The sequence below is a fragment of the Crocodylus siamensis genome, chromosome 1, assembly GCF_052110815.1.
Source record: "Crocodylus siamensis isolate JL-2025a chromosome 1, ASM5211081v1, whole genome shotgun sequence".
NCBI classification, from domain to species: domain Eukaryota; kingdom Metazoa; phylum Chordata; order Crocodylia; family Crocodylidae; genus Crocodylus; species Crocodylus siamensis.
The window spans coordinates 249,542,704-249,564,913 of NC_143395.1; the positions used below are offsets into that span (position 1 = coordinate 249,542,704).

Consider the following 22,210-nt stretch of genomic DNA (forward strand, 5'->3'; position numbering starts at 1 on the left):
AAGCTCACTTCTCTTCCCTGCCGAGAGTAACTTAAAGTAATTCTGGACACTGATCTCTGTTTAACAACAGCTGTACCTTGATGTTTCCCAAAACAAGCTGCTACACTCTTGTAACAATCTTGATCTTCTTTAGGCTCTTCACTGTTCCTGGAGGGGAGGGGAGGGGAGAACCAAGGTTTCCCTCACTTCCAATCACAAATTGTCTGCCACTGCCTGAGCAGAAGTCTAGTAACATTCCTTGTCTCTTTCTCATTCCTCTAACAGTCTCTGATCTTTCTGAAGCTGCACTGCACTCTGCCATATCATAAATGCATTTGTAACTTACACTTTACAAACTCCACAGCAAACACATACCTGCTCTTGTCCTTTCTCAATGCTTTACCTTACTACGAGTCTCAGGTAGTCCTCTAGAACAGATCACTCTGCATCAACAAATTTCCTGATTGGTGTTCCCATGGTTATTACTGCCACTTGTCGGCTGGCAAATGCCAGCTTCTGCCTTAAATGATTAATGATAGAATCACGGCAGATGTGACTGGCAGGCACACACCCCTCCTTCAAAGTTAACTTCTTTACTATCCCCTGTAATATATGCTTCTCTTGTTTTTACTTAACTTTTTTTTCTGCTTGTTCCTCCAAGTTCTTGTTCTCTAACTACTTTTCGTAGGGCAGTGCCCCTGCTGAAGTTACCCTTAAACTTTTCAAACTTGAGCAAGTTGTTTTTTTTTAACAGAGCCACTATTGGTCAGGCAAAGGAAAAACTTGTTAGAAGCCACTTATAATAGCCAAATCACTGCAGCTTCTTTTCTCATGGAATATGAAGGCTTATCATACAATTCAACATATTTCCCAATTTTTTCTTTCAAATCAGTAATAGTGCATGCATATGCTACTGCCTGTTCAGTTCAAGGGCTATGCCCAAATTTTAGAGGGATTATAGGGTAAGGTTCCCTGACTCTTAGTATGACCCTCCTGTACTACCTTTTTCTTAAACATGTTTTCTCCTACCTAGTGTTTAATCTCAGTTACCAATACGAATAGCCACAAAATCAAAACCATAAATCATTAACAATCCTTATGTCAAAAACAGTCTAACACATAACCACAGTACTATTCAAACCTATGAAACCCTGCGCACAAACCAAGGGCAATTCAAACCTACAAAACCTTTTTGTGCAGTTGGTCTAACAGAGGATCACAGTACCCAGCACTACTACCACCAGGTGGTGTGCACACCTTTAAACAGACAGACAAATCAATAAACGCAGCTTTAAATCACATACACCCCCCTTCTCATTCTCCACCAAAATGTTATTTAAAATTGCCAATAGCGCAAATTAAGAGCAAGACCTTAAAAAGGGGGATAAGGCAAACTGCCGTGTTGGTTGGTTGCATGAAGCAGATACATAGGCTTGGACACACCAGTCATACAAAGACATGCGCAAACATACAGACAAAACCACTCTGGTAAGATGTTATAGTTACCAGCAGATGTTATACAATATTAGCACTGGATGCCGGGGTCCAGGCTTATTGAGGGTGATTGGAGCCAGGGAAGAACAGACATGCATGTCTGTGCTCCATGAGGTTGCAGAGAGTGAATTCCCCATCTTGGCTTGTCTGCATCCCGCTTTTATAGGGATTTCAAGTCTTTGTTCAGCATTGAGGTTTTTCCATACTCAGTCTTTAATTAGAGGTTGTTTCTTCTTGTTATCTCCACTGAGGTCATTCCAGTAAATTTGGTTATCTCCACTGAAGCATTGTGTCATTGATCTTGAGGCATTGTGTATTTCAAATGACAGAATATGCAAAATTTCTTCTTCTTTGCACCTGATCACAGATGAGTTCTTCATCCGTCCATTACTTAGTTTACTGTCTGTTAACTTATACATTTGTGCCCTGTTGCTTACATAATCAAATCAATCTTCTTCTGTTTTTCATGCAAATAGTTACCTTTCTTTCACCGTTCGCCCTCTCACACAGACACTCATGTACACAAGGCATACAAAGTTCATCTACTCATGTCAAGCAGGGAAGCAAGCACAAAATGGAGTTTTAGCTGTTTATACAATCATAGAGGTACTTTTATCATTTAAACGTAATAACTAATATGCAAGAATTCATACTACAATAGGCTACACATGCATACTGGAGAGACCAGATATAAAGTTATCCATATCTGATGTTTATAGCTGGTTGTCCTTTTTAAGGTGCGATAATTAATTTGCACATATAGCTGTCTAAATTAATTGCAGAATTAACCAGGTAAATGTGTAATATAGGTAACACGTAGAGGAGACTGACTGATAGACTGCATATCAAAATATTAGTTTACTCGTAGGTTGGGCAGATGATAATGGCAATCTAAAATTAACAGAAAAGTTGAAAATTGGTAACATATCTTCATATTGATAGGATATTGTTTTTGGTATAGGACAGGTTAAACTACATTATCACTATAAATCTAGTGATTAGCTATAGAAGAAAAATCTGTTGAATAGTTAGTGTTCTGGCTAGATTTGCATGACAGTGCTTCTATTGAATATCATGATAGTTTTCACCCAAATTCCGTTTTAAAATAAAGCTTATAATTCATGATAAGAAAAAAATCAGTGGTTTTCCTGAAAATGTATTATACTGTCTCTCTCTAAATTAGTGACAGTCAACAATAATCCTAAACCAGGAGGTACTACTGTATTTACTTGTCCAGTCATAAGTGTTGTATAATTATAGATGCAACTTGTTGACATTGTTATGATACCTTTTGAATATCACATTTTAGGAAACACTGGTCAGAAAGACTACAGTCTTTTCAGTGATGAAAAGGGATGATGTTGTTATACAGTTCTAGTTTGCCTCTGTGACCAAAAAGACAGTATAATTGGAACTATCTATCTGAAGCGAAAAAGCTGCATTATTCTCTTCCGCCGTTAAACATTACCTTCAGTAACTTGATTTATAGATGACACACCTTTTGTCTCTGGAATTTTGCTTTGTATCAGTACAGGTGCATTTTCTGATAGGTGTTAAAAATAGAAGCTCTAAAATATACATTTTATACCAGCACCTGATTTTACTTTGATTAACAAAAAGATAGGCTGTCAGAGCATTGTATATGGAACTTCATTGGTTACATAAAATAAGTCTGCCCACCCGGCCAGGCTTCTAATACTTGAAAAGATGTTTATATGCTCTGTACCATATATGACAGTATACACACACAGTGAAGCCCAGGAATTCAGTTATCTTCATGGACTGTGCTATAATAGGGAAATTTTTCTTGCTAAAGTCAGTAACAACATGCCCATTCACCTCATAGTGAAGCCCAATATATGCAGACTTGTTCTATGTCACAGGGGCTTAGGTATGTGAAATATGTTATACCTTAGAGATTTAGATTTCTGCCCATCAGTATCACTGACGTAATGGATTAGCATTAAAATATTCTAGTGCCATTTTATTTGTCTCTTATTTAGGTGTCTGACAGCAGAGTTAGAATTTAGAATTTCTAGCTAGCAAGAATTTCTGACATTTGGATGCATAAAGAATCACAGAATCATAGAATCAATGAGTCAGAAGAGACCTAGACAGATCATCTAGTCTCACCCCCTGCCATGGTCAGGAATAAGCACTGGGGATGGGCAGGGTCATAACACCCCAGCCAGCTGCCTGTCCAGTCTCCTCTTGAAGATTTCCAGGGAAGGTGAGAGCACCACCTCTCTGGGAAGCCTATTCCAGGCTCTGGCCACCCTTACCGTGAAGTAGTTCTTCCTAATATCTAACCTAAACCTATCCTCCCTCAGCTTGTGGCCATTGTTCCTGGTGACTCCAAGGGGGGCCCTGGTGAACAGACTTTCCCTGAGTCCCTGCTGGTGGCCCCTGATAAGGTTGTAGGCAGCCACAAGATCCCCCCTCAGTCTCCTCTTGTGGAGACTGAAGAGATTCAGGTCCCTCAGCCTCTCCTCATAGGGCTGGCCACGGAGGCCCTCAACCATACGAGTGGCCTCCTCTGGACCCTCTCCAGGTTCTCCACATCCCTCTTGAAGTGCGGCACCCAGAACTGGCCACAGTACTTCAGCTGCGGCCTGACCAGTGCCGCATAGAGGGGGAGCAAGACCTCTCTGGACCCGTTAGTGATGCCCCTGTTGATGCATGACAGGGTCCAGTTGGCTCTGCCTATTGCTTTGTCGCATTGGCGACTCATATTCATCCTGGAGTCAATCCTGGCTCCAAGATCCCTCTCTGCCTCTGTGTTGCCGAGAGGGTCAGCCCCTAACCTATAACCATAATGCTGGTTCCCTCTCCCCAGGTGCAGCACACTGCACTTGTCCTTATTGAACCGCATCCTGTTCAGATCCGCCCACTTCTCTAACCTATCCAGGTCTGCCTGGATGCGGTCCCTGCCTTCCGGTGTATTCACTTTACCCCACAGCTTGGTGTCATCAGCGAACTTGAACAGGGTGCTCTTCACACCCTCGTCCAGGTCGCTAATGAAGATGTTGAACAGCGCTGACCCAAGGACCGAGCCCTGGGGGACTCCGCTGCCTACACCGTCCCAGGTTGACATTGACCTGTCCACCACCACCCTCTGGGTTCACCCCTGGAGCCAGTTTGCCACCCATGTGACTGTGCATTCATCAATGCCGTAGTCCCTCAGCTTGCCCACCAGAATTGGGTGGAACACTGTGTCAAAGGCCTTCTGGATGTCCAAGAAGATGACATCGACTTCTTCCTTCCCATCTAAGCTCTTTGTTACCTGGTCGTAGAAAGAGACCAGGTTAGTCAGGCAGGATCGGTCTTGCACGAACCCATGCTGGTTACCCCTCAACGTCACTTCCCCTGCAGGGCTCTCACAAATGTGGCCCTTGATAATTTTTTCAAAGACCTTCCCCAGGATAGAAGTGAGGCTGATTGGCCTGTTGTTGCCAGGCTCTTCCTTCCTCCCTGTCTTGAAAATAGGGACCACATTGGCCCTTTTCCAGTCCTCTGGGACTTGGCCTGAGCACCAGGAGTCCTCGAACAGCCGTGCCAGTGGCTCCGCAATGACACCAGCCAATTCCCTCAGCACCCACGGATGAAGGTTATCCAGGCCCACTGACTTGGACACATCTAAGCCCTCCAGGTAGTCCTTAACTAGGTCTGAACTAACAGTCGGGGGACTCGCATTCTTTCTGGGCCTCTCTACGCTATCACCCAAGAGCACGCCATTGTCAGCGGACAGGAACATGGAGGCAAAGAATTTGTTGAAGAGTTCTACCTTCTCTCGTGCGTCCCTCACGAACTGCCCTGCCCTGCCTTGTAGGGGTCCAGTGTCACCCCGATACTTCTTCTTGCTACCAATATACTTGAAAAAGTATAAAAGTATTTTGTTATCCTTAATCCCAGAAGCTAATCTAAGCTCCAGTGCTGCTTTCGCCTTCCTCACCAAATCCCTACAAGCTCGGGTCAGGGAGGTGTACTCCTCCTTTGACCCTGCCCCCTGCTTCCACTGCCAGTACGCTTTTTTCTTTGCCTTCAGGCCAGCCTGGATGTCCACGCTCAGCCATGAAGGTTTCTTGGACCCTTTTCCCACCTTCCTGCACAAAGGAATTGCATCCTGCTGTGCCCCAAGGATAGCCTCCTTGAGGAAGGACCTCTTTTCTTGGACCCCCATACTAGCTACACCCTGGGTACTGATTGCCTCCCTGACTATTGCCTTGAGCATATCAAAGTTGGCTTTCCTATAGTCAAGCATTTGTGCTGTGCTAGTTACCCTGCCTACTTTTCTCTGAATAGCAAACTGGATCATTTCATGATCACTGTCCCCTAGCCTCCCTTCTACTAGCACCTCCCCCACCAGGTCGTCCCCAGAAGCTAACACCAGATCCAGTATGGCATTGTCCCTAGTGGGGACGAGTACCTCCTGCACGAGGTGTAGGTCCTGTTCGCATGTCAGGAACCTTTGTGAGTGGCTAGACCTGGCCGACTACTCCTCCCAGTTGATGTCAGGGTAATTCATATCACCCATGACCACAAAATCCTTTGCATGCACAACCTCCCCCAGCTGCCTGGAGAATTCCAGATCCAACTCTTTCTCCTGATATGGTGGCCTATAGTAAACCACTACCACCAGATCCCTCTCTCCCCGCCCTCCTTGAAGTTTGACCCACGAGATCTAAGTTAAGCCTTCCTCTGGTCCCGTTTGGAAGGTAGAACTGGTATACTGTTCCCTAACATAGAGCACGACCCCCCCCCCACACACCATTTTTCCACTTCCTATCTCTTCTAAACAACCTATAGCCCTCTATGTCTACTGCCCAGTCAAAAGTTTCATCCCACCATGTCTCCACTAGGCATGGTGATATACATGTGTATACATTTATATCAGTAATGAGCTCACCTTTTAATATCCTCTATATAATATATCCCATTGTGTTTCTGTGAATGTTTTGTTCTTCTGCAAACTAAAAAAACTAATATAAATTTTCTTAACTGTGTTTTAAGTGTATAGTTAGGGTGTGCAGCTGCCTACCCCACCACTGTCTCTGCACTTCCTTCATCTCCACCCTACAGCCTTGGGCTCCTTTCCCCCACCCTCTGCCCTCCTCTCTCCTCCCAGCCTCTTCTTCTCCCCATCTCCCTGCCCTGCAATCTCTACCCCAGGTCACTTACTCTTGCTGCCATCCCAGCAGGCTCTGCTCTGCTGCAGCCTGAAGCACAGAGCATGGTCCCAGCCTGACCATATAGCAGCAGCATGAAGCCATGATGGGCAGGGTGAGGACAGGGGACCCAAAGCCATTCTGGGGACAAAAGACATAAGGGGGAAGGCTTGAGGCTTTAGAGGAATAGGCACAAGGGAGGGTAAGTGTGGAAGGGTACAGTGGTAGGGGGTTAGCTGTCCCCTCTCTGCCTTCCTCGCCACCTGCCCCCTTACTGCCTGTCTTCTGCCATTGTTTTCCCTGCTGCAGTGGTAGTTGGGATGAATTTAAGATGATTGTCCAATATTAGATTCTATACATGAAAAAGTATAACATTTATAAATTTCCCGTGTATAGAATCCCATTCTAAGTGAGAGGTGGTCATCTTAAATTCTTAGATTCAGGTAAATAGAATAAGTCAATGTATAGAAACTGGAATTGGCTGATGTTCAGATGCAAAATTAAAATGGATTTATTTTATTGCACGATCATTATGATTTTTATCATTTCAACATAGTTACTAACTTAACCATTTTTTAAAGTTCTATGATAGGCATATATCTGTAGCTGCACAAGCACTGTTTTTGTGTATGATTTTAAATATGGTACCAAAGGTCATTATTCCATATATGTTCCTACTTCTGACAATGAGAGCATTTTTACCTGATACTATAGAATCAAGAGCACCTGCCCTGTGAAATGGTAGCCTAAATTGGCCGCCTTTGAATGCATTTTATTCTTATTGAGACTTACCAAGAAAATTAGGTTTACCTGAGCTATTTTCTTTTTAATTGTTTCTATGGAGAATTAAGGCAAGATTTTTTCCCCTTCTGAGTTTATGAAGGTTACGTTTCAGATGGTCCTTTGATTAACAGTTTATTTTTAGTGTATTCCACTAAAGGTTGAAACATTAGCAATGTAGACGATAAAAATAATACATAAGAATTGGCATAAAGTTTGTAGTTGGCAATTAAAGTAACATTTAAACTGGATTATCTTATTGAAATTTAACGATGAGGTATTTTGTGCCATTGGAAATTCTGCTGTAGTGCATGTGCAGTGAAAACAGCCATTTTAAAAATGAATAATGTGAAAAACAAGGCAAAAGACATGCTACATGTCTGTAAAGAAAATATCAGAATAGTTCAGAGAGTCTATAACATGCATGGTTATGCTTTCTTTCATTTTTAGCAATAAATATATATCGTGAAATCCTGAATTTGTTGATTTCAATGGCAAATTTTATATCGGCTTTAATAAGTCCAGGATTTCACCATTATGATTTTAGTATGAAAGGTAAGAAACTGGTTGTGGCTGTCAGTTTCTGGTGAACATGAACAATCTTAAGTGTATAGGATTTACGTTTCTTTTCCCAGGTCAGCTTGCCTCTTTAGCATCGCCTCGACTTGAATGTAAGTTTCAGGACTGGGCCAAAGATAACATTAAAGATTCCACTGAATGTATGGAAAAGTCCAAATATTTGTAATTCTTGAATCTAGAAAGGGAAAATAATATCTGCCTGAACACCTGAAATGTTTATATGTGTTTTATTCAATTGAGGCTGAAACCATAAAAACCTAAAATGTGGCTAGCAGAGAAATGGCTGTTGGTCTGCAGAGAGCTGTTTTATCACCTAGGTTCTTCCATATGTCCATGGGCAGGAACACAATACAAAATAACTCAAATATACCTTGAATTAGAAAACATATACCAAACATGGAACTGGTCCAATAAATATACCATCCACAAAGATGGTATATCTTCTCTAAACATTATTAAGCACTTTCCTAGTGGTATGTTGCTATATAAAATGTTTCCAGTCATGGTAGGAAGTAGTCTATATAATTTTGATTTGCTGAGACGCTAGTCCATGTAACCAACCCCCACCATATAGAGGTCATACTGTCAATGCATTGGAGAAGTAATAGAATGTTTCCTTTTAGAGAGATGATTTATTGTCATCAATTACTCTTAAGTAATAAGCACAAGTTATTAAGGATAATGAGCTGGAATAGTTAAGGTAGTCATTGGTTTACAGAGGTAATGCTTGATTACCTTCTGTGCCTACGTGTGGCAGAACACTTTTAGTGCCTGCCACTTTAAGGGCTGAATCAAGCAGCCAGCAGGTGCTTGATTGCAACAGACTTTTTGAGAACCTAGTATATAAAGGCTGCAGTCTGCTGCTGCCAGCCCAGGCAGAAACATTGCTTAGGTAAGCTGCAGCAGGTGGTGAGGCTCCTAGTGGCGTGGGAGCCCCCAGGAAGTGCCAGGCCAGTTACCACCCTGGTGAAAGGCATGTTGGGGTGCCTTTACCCCTAGCCTCCACAACACTGTGAGTGCAAGGGGGGAAGGCATGGCTACAGCCACCTGAGCCCAAAGAGGATGTAAGAGTTGGGGGGGGCCAGGCACAGTTGCGACCACCTGAGCCTCCACAGGGGAGGGAAACAGAGGGTGTACATGTGTAACTCCAGAGAGGGGCAGTAGTGAGGACCTGGAAGAGGGTTTAGTAGGGCTCAAGGTCAGCCTGAAGGGCAGCACATGGGCCTACCCCTGGAGAGCAAGTTGAGGGAAGTGTGCGTTACAGAGATCTGGGAGCCCAGTGCATGGGGCTGGTGGCCCAGCATGTATTTATGTATGTTTATGTTAAGATGCCCCAAGAAGGGACAGGGCAAGCTTGGTCTAAATGAGAGTCATGGGAAAGGCCCAAAAGACTGTACATCTGCCCCCCAAGGTGTGATCTGGATAAAGCCTATGGGAGGTGCTCCAAGAGGGAGCAGGGCATGACAACTTGTTGATGCAAGAAAGAGACCCTGTGAGAGTGGGTAGAATGCAAGAGCCCTTAGTGAGAGGAGGCTGGAGAGAGTGTGTGTGTGTGTGTGTGTGTGTGTGTGTGTGTGTGTGTGTGTGTGAAAGATCCTGACAGTGAGGGCTAAGCATGGCCCGGCTCTAGGCTGGGGGCATAATGACACCATGGATGCCATCTGTGAGGTATGGGCTATGGTGTAGGGGAGGTTCAGAGCCTCAGATAGGACTGCCTGACATCAGGGCATTGCGGCATGTAACGGGCAGTATCCCGCATTTTACCACCCGTTTTGAGAACAGCAAAGTCATGGCAGGTGAGACTGGGCAGACTGCCCCATAGATAGGTGGGTGGGCCAGCATGAGACCCAGTCTTGAGAGCTGCCCCCTGTCACACTAAGCAAATCTTAAGTAGAATGGAGGGAGGAAGTGGACAGCTCCCTGGTTCTCACCCACCACCACTGGCTTAAATTAAAGGTGCAGAGGGACAATTCTAAAGAAGTCTGGTGTTAGAACACCTAGCTCTTTTGGATAGCAGAGAAGTGGACTTGCTCTTTCATTCCCACTCTCTCCTCTCCCCTGAAACGACTCCATTCTCACACCCATATACCTTTACATTTCTGCATGCACAGAGATAGCATTCCACTGCAGAAGGTGTTAAAGCCCAACAAAGAATGGTGTGAGCTTGTTGGACAAGAGAATCCAAGATTAAGGTCTTCTTATATTCTTGTGTGTTCCATTAAAGGCAAGAAATCTATGATTTTAATGGACACAACAGAAATAAAGTAATTCAGGTGTTGTCAACTGGAGTACGCAGGAAGGCCCTAGGAGCTACGTGTGGGTGGGCAGGAATGGAGCACCACCACCTACCACCCCACGCTGTCATTTCCCAGGAGAAGGGCTGTGGTGGGGGGCGAGGGCAGCAGCATCCTTCTGCAGTCTGCACAGGTGCCACCTGGACAGCCAGACACAGGGAGAGGGGAAGGGAAAGGTTGTATGTGGTGGTGGCTGTTGCCACCCACCACCCCTCACTGCTGCTCCACGTCTGGCCATGCCCCCCACCCCCCACTCCACATCTGGCCACTGGGGGTACATTTATTAAAAAAGGTTGAAAACCCCTGGGATAGTTTGTTACTTACTGGAGGTACGTACCCAGGTAAGAATATTACAATAGCATAATAGATCATTTGAATACACTTTGAGTAGAATGCTTAATGGACATTAAAATTTGTACCATCTGTCTTAAGTCTATGCTTGTATCATAACATTAGTAACACAAAAATATATATTAAATAGCCACTTCAGCTTTATTGTCCCTTACACCTGCATTTTTTTTATGTACATTAGCGAGAATGTTCTGCGCAAACTATTATTTAAGTAACTCCATCCTATCAAAAATAGGCAGACATTTTCACGATACAATTAGAAGTTTTGAAAATGTAATTTTAGAAATCTATTGTGCATGCAAGCTTGTCACAGTGCACCATTTTAGGCTGAAGATATTTCTGTCCAGAAAATATACCGTCATTTGTTTAAAAGAATTAAGTATGTTTAATCAAAAAGAACATTACAGCCTCGCACCTAATTTGAAAGTACTGTCTCACATCAGTGCCTGGTTGGGTGTCAATTACACAATTGCATAAGAGAAAAAAAGAAGAAGAGGGGCGCATTTTTATTTGAGGTAGTTAAATTAACACTAATCAGTATCTTTGCAATGACATGCACATGTGAGCTAAGGCTAGAAACACTTTTAATGCTTATTAAATAAAATTCATATAAAGAGAATGAGATGCTTATCTTGTCTTTGTTCTTACTTAGTTCAAAAGAAGCCATGCCGAAGTATCTTGATAACATTTAAGTGGAATCCTCCTGGCTACATTTTACACAGGAACTACAGTAATGCAGATAACTTTGTGGCAATTAATACTGTAGCCTGAATTCAATTTATGTTTGTAAATTAAAGATTATCAAGAGTTGCTCTATTTAAAGTTTCCACAGCTATAATAGAAATATCATATTTTTAATTAGCTGACCTCACATGTACTGTTCACATTTCTTTTAGTTCCTCCATCAATTACTGTGCTACAGAAATCCTTTAATGCCACAGCAGATCGGGGAGAGGCAATTACTTTATTCTGTAGAGCCACCGGCTCTCCTGAACCTGAAGTCATCTGGTATAGGTAAGTTTAGCATATATCTCTGTAGCAGAAAGGTTTAAACTACGGTTGGAGCGTATATATTACTGAAATAAAAATGCAGTATTCTACCTCCATTTGTCTCATTGGCAGTTTGAAGAGCATTGATGACAACATTTGCTATAAAGATACAAAAAAACAAAGTCAGTCCTAAGAAACAAGTTGCTTATTACAAATTAAATTGCACTTTTGTTATCATCAAGCAAAAGAAACTGGAAAATTAAATTTAAAAATATCAAGAATCTGTTTTAAAAGTAACTCCTTTTGAAACAAGGTAGAATAAATTAAAGTGGTATACCATTGGCTTAAGAACAAAACAAATAAAAATAGAAACCATTTATTTCTGAATTTCTACATGTGAAATTTCCAGGCTTTGATCCAATTTGAAACTAAGATGCAAAAGGTATAGATAAAACTTGTATACTATAATCGTACAGAGTACTGTGTATTATAGTGTACAATGTAAAATAAAGGTCTAGCTTCAACTGATTGTTTCATATGATAGTCAGTGGCAGGTCTCGCATTTGGGTATTCTGTTACTCTGTGCTTGATATTTGATTAAATTGCTTGCAGATGTATCTTAGATAATTTTGCAGCTGTGAATGTGTTAGAAACAGATGACTGCTTTTGGAGTATTTGGCTTATCTTCCAGATGAAGTCAATGAGATTTGAATAGTTAAAATTGTGCAGTTCTGACAACTTATTATCCTTAATATCCGTAAACATTTTAACATTTTATTGGTTTCTGTTTCCTTACTTTATATAACAATCTTGCATTCCTTTCTTTTCTAAAGTTGATCAGTTCAGCAAGGGTACATGCCTCTTTTAGAATATGAAATATTTCACATTCTCCTTATGAATGTGCATTTCTATTTTAGGCTTGAATAAATTGTCTCCATATGTGCTTTTTCAAAAACATCAAGAGATCAGTGCATATTTTTGGAGTATATTAAACTCAATAGGCATTCCCATCAATTCCCCCATATCATTCTTACCCAGCATTTGGAACTTTTAAAGACTGCTAAATTTAGCTTAGATATATTGTGTTTTCCCTTTGTTTACACCTTGCTTGCATTGGGTAGATACCAAGACAATGTTCAGTTCACTCATTAATACAGATAGAAAAAGTTTGTAACAGACAAGGAAAAAATGCAAAGCCCAAATTCTTTTAAAAGTTATATTGAATTGACGAACTAAAGTTTCATACTTTGAGAACTTGCACTTTCTTTGAGATCATATTATACAATATACTTCTTGTCTGTCAGTATTCTCAGAATTTAGTTTAAAAAAACCCTCTGATATTCCAAACATCCATCCTCTTTATCAGAAGTAAAAATTCCACAATGGTATCTTTCATTTTCAAAAAGGAAAGACTAGATCTACCAGCTTATGTAAAGATGCTTTCTAAGTTTGAAACGTCTTAAGTAATATTTTTAGAATATTCTAATTTTTAAATATTTCAGTATATCACAGCCTGAAGGCTCTCAATGAGGTGCCACTTCCCCTTTTCCCCATCACTTTTAGTGTTGCCACTGCCACCGGGGGCTACAGGCTCCCCCTTGCTCCTCCAGTTTCTGCTGCTTGTCTGCAGCACTTAGGGTGAGGCAGTGAAGGCTAGGGCCTGTGACACACAGCCTACAGCCAGCCCTAAACAGACTAGGGGACCTATTCAACACAACTTTCCTACATATAATTAATTTCATACATATACATGTAATTAGTTTTGTAAATATGCAGTTCTTTATCATATATATTTTTAAAACTCTCTCTCTTTTGGTAAAATCTTTTTGACACCGGTGATACTCCTACTGAAGCTAAGCAATTCCCCCCCACACACCTGTTAAAAGACTGAAAAATTAAATTTGTCTTTCTATATATTTAACTTCCTTACAGTTGAATGAAGTCAGAATTTAGAAGAGTTAAAAATATACTGACTCTGGAATTTTCATTTCACATACATTGCTTTCAGTGAGAGTCAAATTCAGCCATGGTACAAAATGGTGCTACAACAGTAAAGGCAACTGAGCTTTAAAACATGCCAACATTATTTTTAATTTTCTTGTGTTTTGCATCTCAGTAAACAAAATTCTGGCCAAATTAAGTAGCTTATCAATCCTCCATTGATCTGTGTATAATTTCAGAGATCTTAACTGACTGCTTGGTATCTGCGCTATTATGGAAATATAGATAAACTTAATTTGAAATTTAGATAATCATTTAGATAATTGCAGTCATACAAAATGTAGGCAATTGAGCTAATCTGTCAACATTTTCCCTAACAATCCATTAGACTGCTTACAGGTCAGTCACTTTAAAACATACATGAGAAGAAATATCAGCGTGAATTAGTTACTGATTTATTTATTGTGGAAATGTACCCAGTTACATTTTCATGAACATGGAGGATACATGATATATGATTTCATGGATATATGATTCTTCTTTCACTGACACTGGTATCTCTGTTGAAGATAATATAATTCAACTAGGGTAACTCAATAAAAGTGAAAGAAAAAAGTAGACTAAGAGAATTTTATTTTCCAAGTCTAGCAGATAACCACAGTCCCACAAGCTGTAGTTGGTATCCCTATGGAAATAAGCATGGCTTTTTCTACACATGGAGATAACTTACATATATGTTGATTTTCAATTAATTCTTTATTTCCAGTGACAGCATTTAGAATTAACAGAAAACTCTTCTAATGTTCTGATGTGTTATATGTGTCTGCTTATTCTGTAATATCAACATTAATTTTAGTCTCTCCCTTTCCCTGGAGGTCCTGGGGATAATCTTATCTCCACTTAGAAATAGACAGGGGTATAAGGGAGATCACGATAAACAGACATTTTTTTGGATCCAATTTTAACTTTGGATATATTGTTGTATCTCGTATTGGAATTACTACAATTGTGTGAAACTATCTAAAAGCAGAGTTAACACAATATAATAACTTGCCTTGAAAAGGAAATGAATCAATGTTACCATAAAGTGTCTAAAATATAGGCATAAACAGATTAAAATTGGAGTGATGGTAATTGTTAAAATGTAAGAAAGAGAAAATCCTTCCAATGGAATGCTGCTAGCATAACATTAGTATTCCCAAGAAATGAATTTTCTGCTTGAAGAATTAGATTATTTAGAAAATAATACATTAAGGATGACTCTTGGCATTAAGTAAATATAAAGAAATTAAAATAATTTTGAAATGTAGACCCTAAATTTATCATCGATATGCACATTTAGACACTTAAGCTGCTTGTAGATGTGGAAAAAAACCTGTGCTTTACGTTAAATTTGGCATGCTCCCATGCCAAGCCCAACACATGCCCGGAAGAGGCAGTGCATTAGTTGTACCCGGATTTCCCAAGAGCTGTAGAGATTGGGCAATTTAGTACAGTTTTTTTTTAGTGTTTTTTCTTAGTGTTTTTATCTAACAGCTGATTGAATCAGGTTTAAAAGTGCCAAAAAGCCTTGCAGAAGCACCAATCTCTACAGATGCTGCAGAGCCAAGTCGAAGTAATGTGCTGCTGCTTCTGGGAGAGTGTACATTGTTTCTTTCCCCCCTTACCACCCATGTCTGTCAGCACCTTTAGATATCCAATCTTAGGCATTCACTTTTTAGAAATCCATTTTACGCATCCCTTTTTCACGGATGGTGAGATATGGTAGCTCAACATTTCTAAAGTCAGGCAATTTATTTAGGAACCCAAGTGAAGAAGGTACATAGCTGGTCAACAGAAATAAGGTCAAGATCATGAGACTATGAAGAGAAATAAAAAGAATTAGGATTATAACCAAGTAGATGAAATGAAGTAAGCATGATAATCGTGTGTTGCCAAGGTGCTAAAATAGATTAATCAAGATTAAAGCAGCTCTTTGACTGTTCTGAGGTTTCATTGTTCTTATGTTGTCTGGTCAGAATTCATTTTTGTGGTTAGAGGTATGTCTGTTTACTAAATTATCACTAGCCAGCAATGACCAAAAAGAAAAAAAATGATGAGCTGTTTATGTGCCACTATATATTACATATAAGTAAAGAAAATCATTTTTATAAATTGTTGCACACATGTGAATGGTAACCATTTGCTTTGAAATGTTTCTGCCTCCTTCTTTTCTTTCTTTTCTTTTTCCTGTTCTGAATGGAAACCTTCTTATTCAGGCTTATTCACAGAAATATTTTTGTCACTGAATCAATATTAAAATTATGGAAATGGAAGTGTTGTACTGCTTCTAATTAATTTGTATTTTAGAACCTGGCAGCGAAAGATTTGTGTCAAGGATTTCTGAGCATCTAAATGCAATGCAGAATGATTCCCTTATGCTTGGAATTTAAACATATTTATGAAGACATCCTGATACTTATTACAACATTTTAGATCAAGCTAAAATCAACTGGCTTCTAAATACAATGCCAGCAAGCAGCACAACCTTTTTAATGTTTCTGACATTAGCAATATAACACTCTTCTTCAGCAGAAATAAATTTAAAGGGATTGACACATTCACAGAACAGTCTTTGAGATTATGAAGCATCCCACATGATTTGCCATTCTTTTATTATTCTTTAGGAATGGGAAACTCATTGAAGAAAGTGAAAAATATATATTGAAAGGAAGCCATACAGAATTAACAATCAGAAATATAAAAAATATTGATGCAGGTCCTTATTTATGTGAAGCAAAAAACAAAGCTGGAAATGATAAAAAACAAACATTCCTCCAAGTTTTTGGTAAGTATTTCATAGTGTATGATAAATTTAAATATATATATATCTTAGTTCAATGTGATTGCTATTGGTGGTATTGTGTAATACAAAAAGCTATATAGGTACACATTCTGTGGTAAGTATAATTGCTGTTGCTGGTACTGTGCAAGACAAAAAAGATAACACCTTTCCATAAATAAGTCAGGGGAAATCTGCCATTTTATACCATTTAAGGATTAAACCAATACTGTTGCTGAAGTAAGTTCTTTAAAAAAATCTAAGTGATGATATAAAGACTTGACTTTTAATATCCATGTAGTAGTCTGCTTGGCTTTTTAAATATCATGAGCAAGAGACAGTATGGAACAGTAGTAACTGAAATTATCATTTGTGAGTTTTTATATGCAATGATGATCCTACAAGGTTTCTACTAGGGCTGTGTGAAGCTTCAGTCACTGATATGATTCAGAGGAGATTTGGCCCAATTTATTGACCAAATCTCTGAATCTGAATTGAATCAGGAGACCCATCAATCTCTCCAAATTGAATTGGAAACCTCAATTCAATTTGGAGAGGTTTGACGCTTCAGACATAGGCACAGCTTTATATGTTTTTTCTACATACTTCAAGGTACCAGGCAGTTTGTGAATGCTGACATGGTGGGGCAGATGGAGTGTCCTATGGGAGCGCGGGAGAGGTCCCCAGTGCTCTCAGAGGTGGATCCGGAAATGGTCCAGAAGCACTTCCAGTTCTGTTGCAGAGCATGTGGGACACCCTGCCACCATGCCTCCCGGCTCAACAACTGGTGCCTCCTGGGCACCTGGGATTCTTCCGCAGACCCAGAAGTGGACTGGAAGTGGCCCCCGCCTCCTGGTGGGGTGGATGGAGTGTCCCACATCTCGGCATGTTTCACATTCCCTGGTACCTCAAGGCATGTAGGAAAAACATTTTAAAGCTGTGTCTATGGCTGAATCTCTGAATCAGAACTGAATCTTCAGATTCGGATTTGGCCAAATTGAATTGGGACAGTGATCCGAGTCAGTGAATCTAATCACTGTCCCCTGAATCAGGCCAAATCTGAATCAAATATGGCCCACTTTGCACACCCCTAGTTTCTACTACACAGTCAACTTTCTGCATTCTGTCTCTGGGGAAGCTTTCTCTGCTCTTGGCTCTTTTAAACTGTAGTCAAGAATTTGACTTTGAAGTTCTGTTATCTTCAGCATCTGCTGATCTGCTAGTTAGATTTAGTACAATTAATTAGTAAATTGTTAATACCTTCTAGGTTTCTTTTAAGAATTGACTACTGGACTGTGAAAAGGGTAGGAGAGGAAACTCTTAGAAATAAACAACAGGCTACGTAGTTAAGTGCAATATTTTTCAGCTAGATAAAACAAGAAGTGGGTTTTTTTCTGCTTTTCAGTTTATTTCATAAATGTTTACACATACATTGTTTACTATGCAATTTACATTATATTTTCATCTTAATACATAAATATATATACTTTAAATAATTGAATATACATCTAAGTTGATAAGGAATCAAAACTCGTGGAAGAGGTGAAAAATATATATTGAAAGGAAGCCATACAGAATTAACAATCAGAAATATAAAAAATATTGATGCAGGTCCTTATTTATGTGAAGCAAAAAACAAAGCTGGAAATGATAAAAAACAAACATTCCTCCAAGTTTTTGGTAAGTATTTCATAGTGTATGATAAATTTAAATATATATATATCTTAGTTCAATGTGATTGCTATTGGTGGTATTGTGTAATACAAAAAGCTATATAGGTACATATAATAATAACAAATATCTAGTTGGTCTAATAACTTTTATTAGACCAACTAGATATTTGCTAACAAATTATTTTATTTGCAAGCTTTCAGGCATACTCACCCTTTATCAGGCATAGGAGAGTGCAAAGATTGTAAAAGTTCTCCTAGGTAGAAATTAAAATTTGTATTTCACAGGAGAGCTGAAGGTATGGTAAAGTCTCCAAATAAATGCGTTTGCAAATATCTAGTTGTTCTAATAGGAGATATCACCTCTTCCATGAGTTTATTCCTTTTGCCTCTGAACCAATATGGCTACAACCTGGATACTCTATATATTAATAAGACATTTTTATTTCTTATTACATATAATATCTGATCATCCTAATGATTAAAGGACAAAGTTAGGAACCATATAGCCATTTCTGAACTCTGAAATCTGCTCTCTGCCTCAACCTTTGTACATAGGTAGAAATGTGGTAGCTTTAATACATTTCTGTGTAGATAGGGTTATTCATTTCCATTCCAGTGAGACTCCAATGAAAGGAACTTCCCATTGGAGCTGGACATCAGGACTATGACCACAGTTTGTTCATGAAAGTTCTACAGATATAATGGGTCACTGTATGTGTGTGTATGTGTGTGTATATATATATATATGTGTGTGTGTGTGTGTGTGTGTGTGTGTGTGTGTGTGTGTGTACATATATATATTTACCATAAAATAATTCTTGTCCCTTTAAATCTATTTTATAGTGTATAAATAATTAAAATTTTATCAGACCAAAGAGACAGAGGGGGAGAGAGATTGACTCTAAGACATAGTTGGTCTCGCACCAAGTGAGGGCACTAAGATTTTTGTCCCATCCCAACAAAGTTATAATTAATTTAATATCCTGAAATAGTCTTATTTCAGAATACCCAATGGCCTGAAGATAAGGGTTCTTATTAGTTTACCATCCAACTCTTCTTAAACTATTTTAAAGGAATTTAGTAAGAAAAGGTGTTGGGGAGACCTAAAAATCTTTTTGTTTTCATGTAAGTTTATCATCAGCAATAAGGAGCTTCAGTGGGGAAAAAAATTTTAAATAATGAGTCATTATTTTTAAATATAATCAGACCAAATAAACCCAGCAAACTACGATGCTTCAGAATGTAAAAATTAACATGTTATTGTCACCCTTGCTTATAAGAATACCGAGTCTGATAACTAAGATGTGGGTGGGCATTAGAAACATGGCTGGATTATTCCTAGATAATTTTGCTACACTATTTCCTGTGTGACTGCTTATCTCCCATTGCTCAAGTCAGTTTTCTGTTTGAGGAAGACAGTTAGTAATCTCTTTGGTCATTGTACTAGTAAACAGATTAGTGAAAAGATTCCTGCACAGTCTCTGGTTGTGTGTGTGTGTGTGTACAAACACACAGATATATAGTGCCATGTAATTTTGGGGGATTGTACTCACTTCTTGGATATGCATATATAGCAGTCTGAGGTTAGTTATTCGAGGTTGCAACATGGCCTCTCTCTGCCTGCAGTAAGTCTTATGGCCTCTGCCCCAAAAGGCACAACACAGTGATCTGAGATGTTTGAAAACTCAGTGCAGCCCGTCCAAGAGGCTCCTCTGCCCCGCTCTTCCTCACCAGAACACACTACCTGGTTAATCCTGCCAGCCCATGAGGTAGTAGAAGGGAGACAAAGAACAATATATCATTCTGTATATGTAAAAATTATGCAGTTTATACAGCAAAAAAAACCAAAGAAGTATTCTGCGTAGATTTTGCAGAAATATTATTTTGATTTTTGTTAATTTTAGTGAACTAAAATAAATGTGTAAATAGTTTTTCTCCCAATCACACTAACAAATCTTACTGTCTCAAAAATATTCTGTTTAATCATATCCTGCACCAGCTATATCATCTGGATATATTTCCATTAGATTTATTCTTCCATCTACTGTTAGTTTCACCTAAGGATAAAAAGGAGAGAATCATTTATTTAAATACAGACCTCTTAGCTGATTCCTAACCTTCCTAGCTGTGCATAGATTTGTACTATTATCTTTCAAAAATCCCATGCTTGCTTTTACTCTGACAAAGTTGCCTGAGATGCTTTTCTTCTTCCAAGCACATTTACCTTTCTTCAGTGTTACTCCTGTTACACGGGGCAGACTTCCAGTAATCATCCGTAAAGCTAATACCTTATCCTGGCCTTTCTACAGGAAGAATATTGAAGTCTCTACCCTCAGAAGTTGTGCATACCCTAAATGTAGTTTCAGATATGCATTTTTCTCCTTCAAATGAGTAAAAAGTTCATATTATTCCTACATGGCATTAAGGCCTCTGAGCACAGGACAGGAGGAACTGAAGGCCAGAACAACTTCATCTGCACCAAATGAATGCTGGTGACCATAGTGGAAGAAATCTTTCAAGGATTAGAGGCACAGCTACCAATTCTTTATCAGATAGCATGTGCTATCCTGTGTAGTGAGGCCTAGCATTTTTTTTTTTTTAATTTATAAGAACATTTATGCAGTTGGTGGTGGAGAATGCAGGCATTCTAAGTTAACTCCAGTAGTAGAGACAGGAACCCTGCTAAAATGGCTGGAGGGGCTGCACCACAGCAGCTGTTCAGCAGCTCCAACTCCCGCAGCGACAGTTCCAGAAGAAACAGCAGCTGCAGCAGCTCCAGAGGGAGCAGCAGCAGGAGTGGCAGGAGTTCTTGAAGCACCATTTGGAGTGAAGACAAACCTGCACCCAAGTTGGTGAGTCATCGGGTTCCCAGAGGATATAGGGTAGAGTACTAATGAAGATGGGACCTGAAGATGACCTGGAGGCCTTCCTCATGATGACGTTTGAGTGGGAGACAGAGTCCTTTCAGTGGCAACAGAATGAATGGGCTGTGAGGGTGGCCCTATTAACTGGGGAGGCACAGACCACTTAACAGAAACAGATTTGCCTTGGGATTCTAAGACCCTTAAAGTTGTCATACTAGATTAGCTGGGTCTCACCACTTGCTTACCACTGCAAGTTCTGACAGGGAACTTGCACACCCAAATGCACAGCTTCGAGCCATGGCTCAGAAATTAAAGAACTTGTGCACCCTCTGGCTAAACCCTAACTCTGTCAGCTGAGGAAATAGTGGAACTCGTGACCCAAGAGCAGTTCTGCAGCATCCTCCCAGTAGGAACCTGAAGGTGGGTGTATCACCACCATGTGATCAGCTTGTAGGGAAGCCAACCAGAAATAGATCAGAGGGTAGTATATGCCCCTCTTTGTAGATGATTGGGTTGAGCTAATGAAGTCATAGTGGAAATGTGCTTAGCAGCCCAGGAACCCCATTTTGTGTAACACAGGGTCCTCTTAATGAAAGTGACAAAAGATGAGGCCAGAGGGACCTGGCAGTCCCAAATATTAGTGCCAAAGCAGTACTGCAGCCAGGTTTTGAAACTAACCCATGATGTATTATGTGGAGGCCATTTGCGGGTGGCAGAGACCCAGGATATATTTCTGGCAAGTTTTTTTCTGCCCTGAGATATACCAAGAAAACAAAGACTATTATGCATCCTACCCCAAATGTCAGCTGGTTGCCTCCAACTTCATGGCGGTGGAGTTAAATTGTCCTGTTCCCTTAGAGGCCAGGATGTCCCAGGGTCAAGAAAGCCTGTACGGTGAAGGAAACAGGCAGGTTCTCTAAAGCGGCCTCCATCTATTCAAAGAACCCAGCTGAGGGGAAGGGCCCTTCAGTGGCCCCTTTGGAAATGATAGGCACCTGGGGTGGGAAGAGAAAGGGATGCTCTGATAACTTGTTTCCAATTCAGGGAGAAGGGTCATTGATATCAGGACTGCCCTCAGAGGAACTGTAGGTATGTCTCTGCCTATGTATCGCAGGCATTGCATGAGAGCCCAGACCAGAAGGGATATATGGGCCCAGTTAAGATTGAGTATGTCCATGTCCATGGTGTAGGGCTTATAGACTTGGGCTTTTTAGTCAGAACTTTGTCCATGAGCAATTTGTGAATCTGACAGACATCCCAGTGAATTAGTGTGTTTGTG

General features: G+C 40.1%; 1 protein-coding gene across 1 annotated transcript in view; it reads left to right on the forward strand.

Annotated features, from left to right (window-relative positions):
* Positions 1-22,210, forward strand: part of NCAM2 (neural cell adhesion molecule 2) — a 535,968-nt gene that overhangs the window by 303,888 nt on the left and 209,870 nt on the right. Inside the window, exons 6-7 of the mRNA XM_090060216.1 lie at positions 11,539-11,656; positions 16,240-16,400. Of these exons, the coding sequence (XP_089916342.1) occupies positions 11,539-11,656; positions 16,240-16,400 (279 nt within the window). The remainder of the gene's footprint in view (positions 1-11,538; positions 11,657-16,239; positions 16,401-22,210) is intronic.